This window comes from Hippocampus guttulatus, chromosome 1 (assembly GCF_054856545.1).
Source record: "Hippocampus guttulatus isolate MCC_2025c chromosome 1, RoL_Hgut_1.0, whole genome shotgun sequence".
Taxonomy (NCBI): domain Eukaryota; kingdom Metazoa; phylum Chordata; class Actinopteri; order Syngnathiformes; family Syngnathidae; genus Hippocampus; species Hippocampus guttulatus.
In genome coordinates, this window is record NC_141261.1 from 16,574,539 (window position 1) to 16,585,001 (window position 10,463).

The 10,463-nt window shown below is 43.1% G+C and overlaps 1 protein-coding gene across 1 annotated transcript; it reads right to left on the reverse strand.

The window, feature by feature from the left end:
- Positions 1-1,836: 1,836 nt before the first annotated feature.
- Positions 1,837-7,278, reverse strand: LOC147210676 (aquaporin AQPAe.a). Its single transcript, XM_086114673.1, has 6 exons — positions 7,039-7,278; positions 6,262-6,456; positions 6,016-6,177; positions 5,096-5,260; positions 3,679-3,759; positions 1,837-3,017 (listed from the first exon to the last, which is right to left on the reverse strand). The coding sequence occupies exons 1-6, from the start codon at positions 7,276-7,278 to the stop codon at positions 2,802-2,804; spliced, it is 1,059 nt and encodes a 352-aa protein (XP_085970799.1). The 3' UTR covers positions 1,837-2,801.
- Positions 7,279-10,463: the final 3,185 nt, after the last annotated feature.

A 10,463-nucleotide genomic window follows, 5' to 3' on the forward strand; every position in this document is an offset into this window, starting at 1 on the left:
AAGCTAGCCAAACGACATCTCATATCTCAAAAAAAGTAGTAGGTTGGGTCACTTGTATCTCAAGGCACCACTGTAAATCACCAGGCGCAGCAAAAGGCTGCTTAATTCTGATGATCAGGACTGAACTGTCAGCAGAACAGGTCTTGAATGGAAAAGGAAAAATACCAACAAGTGTTAAATTGGCTTGTATTCAAAACTCAAAAAGAATACACCCTACATCACAGGTGTCAAAGTCAAGGTACAGGGGCCAGATCTGGCCCGCCACATCATTTTTTGTAGCCCGCAAAAGCAAATCAAGCATGTCAAGTTCCATGATGCTTGCTCAAATCTGGACCAAAATTTCACAGTCGTATGTAATCCACAATAACAGTCATCATTCTTGACTTCTGATTTTAAAACTGGGTATCCATCAATTTGTTATGCGCCGTGTATGTAATAAGTGGAGGCGATTAAACACTTATATGATTTCCCAAAATTCATAACAGCCCTCCAAGGGAAACCGTAACTACAATGTGGCCCATGAAAAAAATGAGTTTGAGACCCCTGGCCTGTCCTATGTGTTTTGTTTTGTTTTGTTTCAGATTAGTCAAAACCTGATCATTTTTCTTGTAGGTGACAACATCAAAAACCTTTTTTAATATATGGCATAGATGGGGCAGATTGATCATCTCTGAATCTTTTGCATCATTCTTGCCAAAGCGCTCTGGTTCACGTTGCTCCATGTCGCTACTGACCTTGTTTTTTCCATCTTATGAATCCCCAAGAATTCAATCAATGCTGGATGTACCACTCATGTTTTTATGTTTGTGTCATAATCCGCTCAAGTAAAAAAATAAATAAATAACGATGCCGGGCCTATTTTGGCAAAGAAGTAGAAAGTACACATTTCATACTCGTTTGGATTTCAAATGTAGTAACTAAGAGTAACACATCGTCAATACCCAAGTAGTAAAAATACCTGAACAATCGACAGAAGTAGAAAATCATTTGGATTTCGCTACCTCCTACCACTGCCTCTCACCCTGTCAGGTGGGATAAGTGCAGGCTCGCCAGTGAGCCTCATGAGGATACGCGCGATAGATGGATGGATGGATGGATGAATTCTTCTTAATTACTGTATTCGTTCTTCAGACATGTAAAAAAAAAAAAAAAAAAAACCAAGTTTCACCCCTGCATGCACTTTGCTGCTAGTTAGTGAGTAGCACTGTGTTCAGTTTTTATGATATATTTTTTTTTTTTTTAAACCTTGAGATGCTTTTCACATAACTCAAAGTAAGACAACTAAAGTGGATAATAGCAGAATCTTTTCCTCGGTGAATAAAAAATATATATACATACACGTTAAGGTGGAAATCTGCAATCATTAAATACACTAACTATGGAGGGTTTACCACAAGGTACACGACATTGATACCATTAATGCAAAGGAAAAGCTGAAATAGACTTTGCCAGAAAAGATCTCAAATAGAGCCACCGGCGTTCTGGAATCAGATGAAACCATGCTCAGCTTGTATCACAAGCATGCGAAGAGGCGGGTGGATGTCAACTCCAAACCTAAACCGCATCGTGTGTCAAACACGGTGGAGGCAGTCTTATAGCCTGGGCACGTATGGCAGATGATGGGCTCGTGGGCATTTAGTGATCACGTGACATTTTTCAGAATTTTTCACATCCGCCAAGGTGGTGTGTGAAGGCAAAATTGGAAAACCCCTGAATACTTCTGAACCCAACTGCATTTGTTGTTGTTTATGTGTTTATGCTGATTTGCATAAACATTGCATCTGACTATAAGGTAGTTTGGTGATAACAGTATCAGGATAAAAGATGCCCATGATGTACATGCATTAAAAATGAATATTACATCCATTGTTGTTCATTTATTGTTCGACGCTGACAATTAACAAAATACACAAGACATACCGTCTTCATAAGACAGTGCTAAAATTACAACACAAATATTAAGATACAGGATGCTCAAAACATGTGACAATTTCACCAACAATAAGACGGTGTTGCCAATTCTCACTCGAATGAAGTAAAAATGTAACCAGATCTGTCAAGACTGAATAGATTTAATTTTCAGCTCAAGTTTAATGTATTACTTTTTTCCGGGGTAAAGAATGACATTCATGAACTATGAAAAATTTTGTGTGGTAAATATCAAATAAGAATGCGCAGCATGCATTTTTAAAGAAATTCAGCAACAGCAAAGTAGATTTGAACTTGTCAGAACGGATGATGCGTGTCGTGTCATGAACAGTGCGCATATGGAACATTTGTGAAGCTTTGCGAAATTGCTCAGAAAATCAGTTGTTGTCAAAAATGTGATCCGTATTTTATTTTCACCATTAGACCTATTCAAAACCTCAAACATGTCGACGCATTTTCACAACACTGGTTAGCAGACCCAAACCGCAAAAATATCAATTTCCACGAAACAAAGCGGATTGCCACTGACGTGTTTCCCCCCACCATGCAGTCATTAATGTGCTCAGATCTGTTTGATTGTGAACAAAAGGCCCGAGGGGAGAGACAAACACTAAGAGGCAGGAACTAAGAGCATCATCGAAGCTCTTTAGCATTTCAAAGCTTTCCTGGCCTCAGGATGCAACGCAGCAACAACGAGAGTGGGGTTGTTTGCAGGAGGGTTTGGATGAGCCTGCATCGTGTACTCTAATGAGTTGCAAATGCTAACGTGAGAGTAGGAAATAGAACAATGTTGTCTTTGCAAATACGAGGTATCACATTCAGACGTTCAACAGTGTATTAACGCCGATTTGCGCGTTCCCACTTGGCACCTTTCAGTTGTTGTCGTGTTTGTGGGCCTGTTTGGCTCTGGCAGCGTTCTGGGTGACGGTGGACAGGGACGAGCCGGTAATGCTGGTGGTCTCCACGATCTCAATGTCTTTGCATGTCAGGCATGCCACCAGCTTTTGGCGCGAGGCGCTTTGTGCAAAGAAGAATTCATGCGACACACCAGCCAGTACTGCCCCGATGACCGGTCCGATCCAGTACACCTGTAGGTGGATGGGAGTGGATGTCGGGCACTTTATTAGATGCACCAATAAAAAGCAACCATGCTTGTTTTTCTGCTGATTGAATAGAAGCACCTGTGACGAAAGACAAACTATGGCAGGGTCTACTTTCTGGACCTGGATTTGACACCTCTGCCAGATAGGAGGGTTTGCATTTTGGCTATGTATCGTTGGCACTGACAGTAAGAATGAAGTATTCTATTCTGATGACAGATTCTTCAGAAAGACTCCTGACCACCCCTGGCAAGCACATAGCTCTGCCACCGATGTTGATTGGTACATTTCTCTTGGGGTAAAATGAAGAAATATCATATTTAAATACCACGGTATCAGTATCAAAAGACGCCAGCCCACCGGGCATCTGCTCTGAACGCCACATGGCCGATCCAGCCCTGTGCTGACCTCACCTCGAGACGCTGCGAGTTGGCGGAGAGAATAGTTCGATGACTACCTCGATTCCAACCTGCCTTCCCATGAGGGTTTCTGAGGTGGGCTCTCTCCTGCACACTCCTGCCTGAGATGCAGGAGTGTGCCACACAACCACAAACAGCAGCAGCCTTTTATTTTTGTTTTTTCAGCGAACGCACATTTCATGAGCTAAGGGCACAATATGACAACACATTAGATCTGGGCGTCAGCTCACCCAATGGTTTTCCCAAAATCCTGTGATGATGGCAGGACCAAGAGAGCGAGCAGGATTCATACTGGCACCAGAAAACCGAGCCTGCCCAGAGAACAACATGTTAGCTGTCACATTGTGCCGAGTCATAGGCCATCCATCCATCCATCCATGAATCTATTTTCTATCCCAGATGACCTTGGACTAGTCACCAATTGCAGGTCACAAACAAGCATTCACGCTCACGTGAGCATCTATGCACAATTCAACGAACCAAACGTGTATGTTTTCTGAATGCGGGAGGAAGCCGGAGTAAAAAAAAATTAGCATGGGGAAAACATGCATATAGTTTCTATTGCAACATGGGAAATCTAAGAGCTTACGTATTTTGAAGAACTTACCGGTCAAAATTCATTTTGCAGCATTCAACTGGTCAGTGTCGAGAACGAATCAACTTGTCAGTGTATGTAAAGAATCAACTTGTAAATGTCACTGGCACCTGATTCCCTGTAAAAGGTTTAGGCCGATTACATATTAAATAATTATGCTATAAAAATTATGCTATAAAAATACTCTATGGCGTCATCATGTACTCCAATACTTTAGTTTGCCCTCCTAACGTCAGGTTTCATGTTATTCTTTCAATCAAATCAAATCAAATCAAATCAATAACGAGGAAGACAGACTGACAGCGCAATGGCAGGCAATGCACAGAGCTTGCGAAAAGAGCCTCCAAACGCAGCTTCTTCAAAACCTCTACAGCCAAGATCCCACCAGAAGAGCTGGTGGATGAAGTGGCTGGAGAGAGGGAAGCCTGGCCTTCACTGCTAAAGTTACCTCCCGGGCAACCCGACCCCAGATAAGCAGAAGAGGATGGATGCATGGATGGATGGATGGATTGTTAACATATTATATAATTATTTTTGATAACATACAACAGAGCGGTCCGGTAATCGACTGGTTAGCCCGTCGGCCTCACACGGCAGAGAGGCAGAGTTCCGATTCCAGCTTCCTGTGTGGAGTTTGCATGTTCTCTCCGTGCCTGTGTGGGTTTTCTCCGGGTACTCCGGTTTCCTCCCACATTACAAAAACATGCGTGGCAGGTTAATGGAACACGCTAAATTGTCCCTAGGTGTGAGTGTGAGCGCGGATGCTTGTTCGTCTCTGTGTGCCCTGCGATTGGCTGGCAACCGGTTCAGGGTGTCCCCCGCCTACTGCCCGAAGACAGCTGGGATAGGCTCCAGCACCCACACCCCCCACGACCCTTGTGAGGATCAGAAAATGGATGGATGGATGGATGGATGGATGGATGGATGGATGGATGGATGGATGGATGGATGGATGGATGGATGGATGGACGGAATATGCAACATATTTTACTAGGCTATTCCCAAACACACACTTGAAAAATGGATGATAACAGAAACAAGTTGCCCCTTACCCCTATCATCACTCCAGCAGTGTGTGCCAGTCCAATAGCAAGATTTCCTGGTTCCGGGCTGTCCCTTCGTCGCTGGGCCTCAACTGAGAAAATTGTGAAAACCAACTGGAAGGTGCATAAGACCTCAATGCCAAGGGCCTGCGCTGCATTCAACTCAATGTGCACCTGCGTAGCATGGCAATAAAGAATGTAGACAGGAAGGGGAGAAACATTAGTACAGACGGTGACTTTGAGAGTCAGATTTCCTAAATTGAACCCGTAGTTCTCGGGGGGGATATGTCCCTGAAGCCAACAAGGTTGGTGAGAATTCAGCTCAGCGAGCAACTTGAGGATTAATTCCACAATTGTATTCAGCTTTTTGTACATTTCTGACATGAGTCAATGAATACAAGAAAAAAGGCAAGTGATGTGAAGAGACTCCCCTCACAGGAAGATTGGGTCATTCACACATCCTCCAAATTAAGGGGACTTGAACAAACTGTTGCTTGTTCAGTTTTACAGTATTGTCATCTGCTTACTTTTTGTATGACGGCATGATGACTGAAATCAGCCGCCTTCAACAAGCCGACCTTTCGCTCGCCATGAAGGGTTAAGCGGTTTTATTTTATTTGCCTTTCGTTTTACTTCACGCTGGATTACAGCTCCCCCCCCCCTTACATGATGGTTAAGGAAGTTAAATTGTTATTCATAACATTGTCTTTTTGCTTAATTCGTTGGCATACTATGTTTCTTTTCTGTTCTTTTCTATTACTATATACAGGTATACTATATTAGTTATTTTCTGAAACATTTATTTTGTGCAATGAAACACTTTATCCCCCCGCCCCCAATTTTGCTGCTGTAGACTGCAAATTTCCCCAGTACGGGACAAATAAAGATTATCTTACTAACTAGATTCACTTTAATTGCAAAGAACAAACCCTGGTGACAAAGTTGTCTGCAGTGCTTTTGAGGGGCAAAGCCAAGTAGAGGGCCCCGGCCCCCAATAAAGCCCCCAAACACTGGGCAGCAATATAAATGAGAGCCCTCAGAACGTCCAGCCTCCGCGTGGCCAGGAGGGACAAAGTGACTGCAGGGTTGACCTGCGCAGGGAGCACACAAACACTTTCACATTCATGTGTTCAAATGAAATTGAAATGAAGAGCACAATAAGCCGAGGGTGATACCTGCGCCCCGCTTATTTCCCCAAAACAGTGCCCCAGTACGACAACCACCGCACCGACTGCTACCGCAGGGGACAAGGATCCCTCCGGAGTCTCCCCACGGACCGGCACGGACGCACCCAGGGCGGCGCTCACCAGCACCAGCGTGCCGATCAGCTCCGCCATCATGGCTCGCCAGAACTGCCGGCTACGAAGCTCCTTGGGGAAAAGACACAAAGCAATGCTTGTGAGAAATGACCGTTGAATGCTCAAGGATGCACATGTTGCTACACCGGCTGGGTGCTACTTGTTGTGATTTCGGTGGCCAAAGGGGTGGAAAATTTCCAAGGGAAGTTAAGGTGGTGGATTATGGAAATATTCCAAATTGTAAATTGCGCACATGAGATCCTGTGGCATTGAGGGTAATTGAATGAAATGGGCTCAAATTTCAGCATAAAACATAAAACATTTTTTGTCATAAGCAGAATACATAGTTGTTAATTTCTCCATTTGTTTCCCACTTCACTCGATTGGTGGCTTATGCAAAGCACATTTGAAATGCGGTTGCTTGAGGAAGGAATACAGTACGTTCATACATGAAGTTCCCCATTTGGGGCCAACTATCCATACATTCAGACTAACGCACACAGAGTGTTTCCGACTTTGAAAAGACCAAAATTTGGCAACCCTACTTGTTGAGCCATTCTGCTCCAAAATCAATGACAAATGAAACATGGATTAGCCACTTATACCACACACAAAGCAAAGTTGAACAACAAGACAAAAACAGAAGCTGCTCACCTCATGCCACGTCATTTCACACCCGCCGAGTGTCTCCCCAGCTGCGGTCAAGAGGTCGCTCCGTACTTCGGTGCCGTCCGTCGGTCTGTCCGGTGGCGAGGCGTTCAGGGTCGCCGCTCCATCCCTCGTAAGAGTCTGAGAGGTCCTCTGATGAACGCAGCCACCTCCCACGCTCCCCCCGCCCACCCTCACCTCTCTCCTTAGCATAAACCTCGCTTTGTAAAGTGTGTATGAGCACATGAGTCATCATGGCCCTTAAAGCGTGTGACTGTGTGAGTTGGTGACCTTGAGCAATTTGTTACATCTTCATGGAGCTTTTCACCTGTCTGCAAAGTGATTGTGGCTACTTGAGAGGTTTGTACACAGCGTGCCTGAACCCAACTGAAGGAACTGCTGTGGAAGACAAAAAAGAGATCAAGACACTCCGGCTGACTCCCACATTCTAAAACCATGTCTTGTGGGTTAACTTTGGACACTCGGTTGGACATGTGTGAACGTGGGAGTGCGTGGTTGTGTTGTCTATACCGAAAATGAAGTTGCAACATTAAAATATGAACGATTGACATTTATGGCAACAAAGTTAGTCAGCACAACCAAGCAAGCAAGTTGTCTGCTCCAAAACAATTTGTGGAGTTATCTTTTTGCTTCTATCTTGAAGTGGGGGACAATCCAAAGGACAAATTGTTCTGTAACCTCTTTGTTACTGCAGTTCGCTGCATGTCCTGAATTATATGCATCTATGTGTTTCCAGGTAATCCACTTGAGTCTGTTCATGTTTTGGAAAATTCTTCGAATCACTAACGAACAGAGATACAGTAAGACACAATAAGAAGACCAACACTGTCGGACTGAGTTTTTTTGTTTCCTACAATGGCCAAGATAAAAGTCCCTTACTGGACAGCGGACACAATTCAATAACAAAGAAAGTTCAAAGTACAACAATGATGTCACTGTCTTCAGCAGTGACAAAGCTCTCTATACATTTTGATTGACTATTATGTTTCAAATATACTGTATACTTTGTACATACACTTAGAGTATTAAGTCAAAGAGTCTTTTTGAATTCAAGTTGATAGCTGAGTGAGTGCGCCCCACATGACAAAGTGATGACGAAACAGAAGCAGATGGCATTTTTGGTCTGCATCTTTGGCTCCTTGCAGGTGGATGATTTACATTTGGCTTTAATTTCATAAATACTCATAAAAATGGATGAGCCTTTTTTCCCCAGAGTTCAAAAGGTTTTTGTTACATGTAGAAACAAAATTTTGTGTTCTGTGTAGGAGGTCCTCTATTTCATAAACATAAGACATGGTCGTTTTTTAATTTCTTTATTTTTTTGTTTTGTTTTTTCACCCAACGGAAAAACAAAACAAAAAATGCTGTTATGATCAAAAGGATTTTGTGGCTCGTTTTTTTTTTTTTTTTTTCTGTGGGAGCTCTTTGAGCATTTAAGATTGAAGATATCCTTTATTTGTCCCACACTGGGGAAATTTACAATCTACAGCAGCAAATGTGGGGGGTAGAAAGAAGAAAAACAAAGTGTTTGCAAGCACAAAAATAAATGTAGATAAAGAGAGCTGTACACAGTTCAATAAGGATAAGCATAAGGATAATAATAAGCAATATTATAATAAATACAATATATAATATAATAATTTAAGGATGCCAAACCCTCGTCTATATTGTACAGTATGACCTCACCTAAGCTAAACATCCTATACATTTTAATTAACACAGGTTTCATTGGTCTTTTTGATTCATGCTTTTTTTTTTTTAATTGGAGAAATAGATGATCACAGAGAGCAGACATTCTCTATAAAATCCTCATGTTCTTTCATGATTTGGGTTTATTTATATAGCATGTGGATGTGGACATAATGTTCTGCACTATAACATTAAGTAAGAGCAATAAATAAATAAAATGCCTGTTTTGACCCACAACCCCAAATTGATGCCCCTTCACAACACCCAACATCATTTTGACAAATTAGCCTCCTTGTTTCGTGTCGCTCTGATCTCCATGGAGATATGAAGACCCATTTGTGATGCTGTTGCCATGGTGCCTATTGTGCCGCGCATCTGGGCACGCTTTTTTTTTTCATCACTGATATGAAACATCCACCTTGTTTGAGTTGAAACAGACATGACTGAAACATGAGTGTTGTGTGTTTCGGCTACAAACAGAGTTACTTAGATGTCGTTAATCTCACAGCATAACAAGATGTGGAGGACCCTCTGTTTGGGCTTCCACATCACAGGGTGTTTGGATTTGGACCTTCCGGGGGGCAGGGGCCCTCCATTTGGTAGACAGGGTCCAGAATGAACTGGTTAGAGGTGGGGAGGGGGGGTGGTCCATTATGAGGTGGATTAGCCTCTTCTTAACATAGCAACTGTTAAACTGTTATCCCCCCTTTTGTGGGACTAAGTCCAAATGTGTGGAGCGGGCGCAGCAGTGAGGTGGTGGAGGGAGGGTGTGCCACACTGGAACCCGCTGGCGTGGGGAGTTTTCCACTCCCTCCGCCCAGAGTGCTGACACTGACACAATTTTGCCAACACAAAAGGTGCCAGCTAGGGGATTTGAGGGAGTGATGTGGAAAGGGATAATTTTTTTTGTATGTGTTGTTCATTTCGGGGTATTTGTTTGTTTATGAGCGCGTGAGGAAAGTGCATGCATCAAAGTGAGAGGTTGTCCCACTTGAGCGCAGAGCAGCTGGCAGTGATGGCAACCCCTCCCGAGCAACATGTGCCTCAGACAGGAATCTCCATGGAGACCCTGCAAGCACTTCACCTCATCGACATCACAGTTGTTTTAAGACTGCACAAATTATGAAGAAAGTTGCCTGTCAGATATTCATCTCTCAATTAATCAGGAAGTCATCCGGTGTGTGACTGACACAATATACTATCGACTTTATCTTCCCCTCCCTTCAAAAATATGATCCGAGCAATGCCGGGTGCTAAACTCTACAGACAAGAAATCTGACCAAATTAATGATAGAATTTAGCAACAAATATTTTTGGGGGGGTGTGGGGGGTTATGAGTAGACACCGCAACATATCGGCTGTTATTTTTCCTGGTCAGGACAATCGTTTGGACCCCAAAGCCCGCCAAGGAACTCACTGTGCTTTTTCCCAGCTCTGTTGCCCCAGATGGCAATGAAACAGTGAGAGGAAGCAGAAATACAGTAAGAAGCGTGCTGCAAAAAGGAAAGCAGATTTATATATTTTAATATCGCATTGTTGGGGAAAATGCATTAACATTTTTTACCCCCACAACAGCTCCCTCTGTTAGGTCCAGTGGGTCATTGTTCTGTTGAAATTGTATTCAAAACTGTTATTGGTCGTAGCAACAAAAACATATGCCGAGGACTTTGAACAAGTATTTAGCCCTTTGCTTTTTTTTTCTTTTGGTATTACCTCCTGTA

Coding starts and splice junctions, on each gene's coding strand:
- LOC147210676 (XM_086114673.1), bottom strand. CDS start 7,278: ATGTGCTCATACACACTTTACAAAGCGAGGTTTATGCTAAGGAGAGAG. Junction 5,261..6,015: donor CAGACAACTTTGTCACCAGG/GTTTGTTCTTTG, acceptor CATGCTACGCAG/GTGCACATTGAGTTGAATGC. Junction 3,018..3,678: donor GATTTTGGGAAAACCATTGG/GTGAGCTGACGC, acceptor ATCCACCTACAG/GTGTACTGGATCGGACCGGT.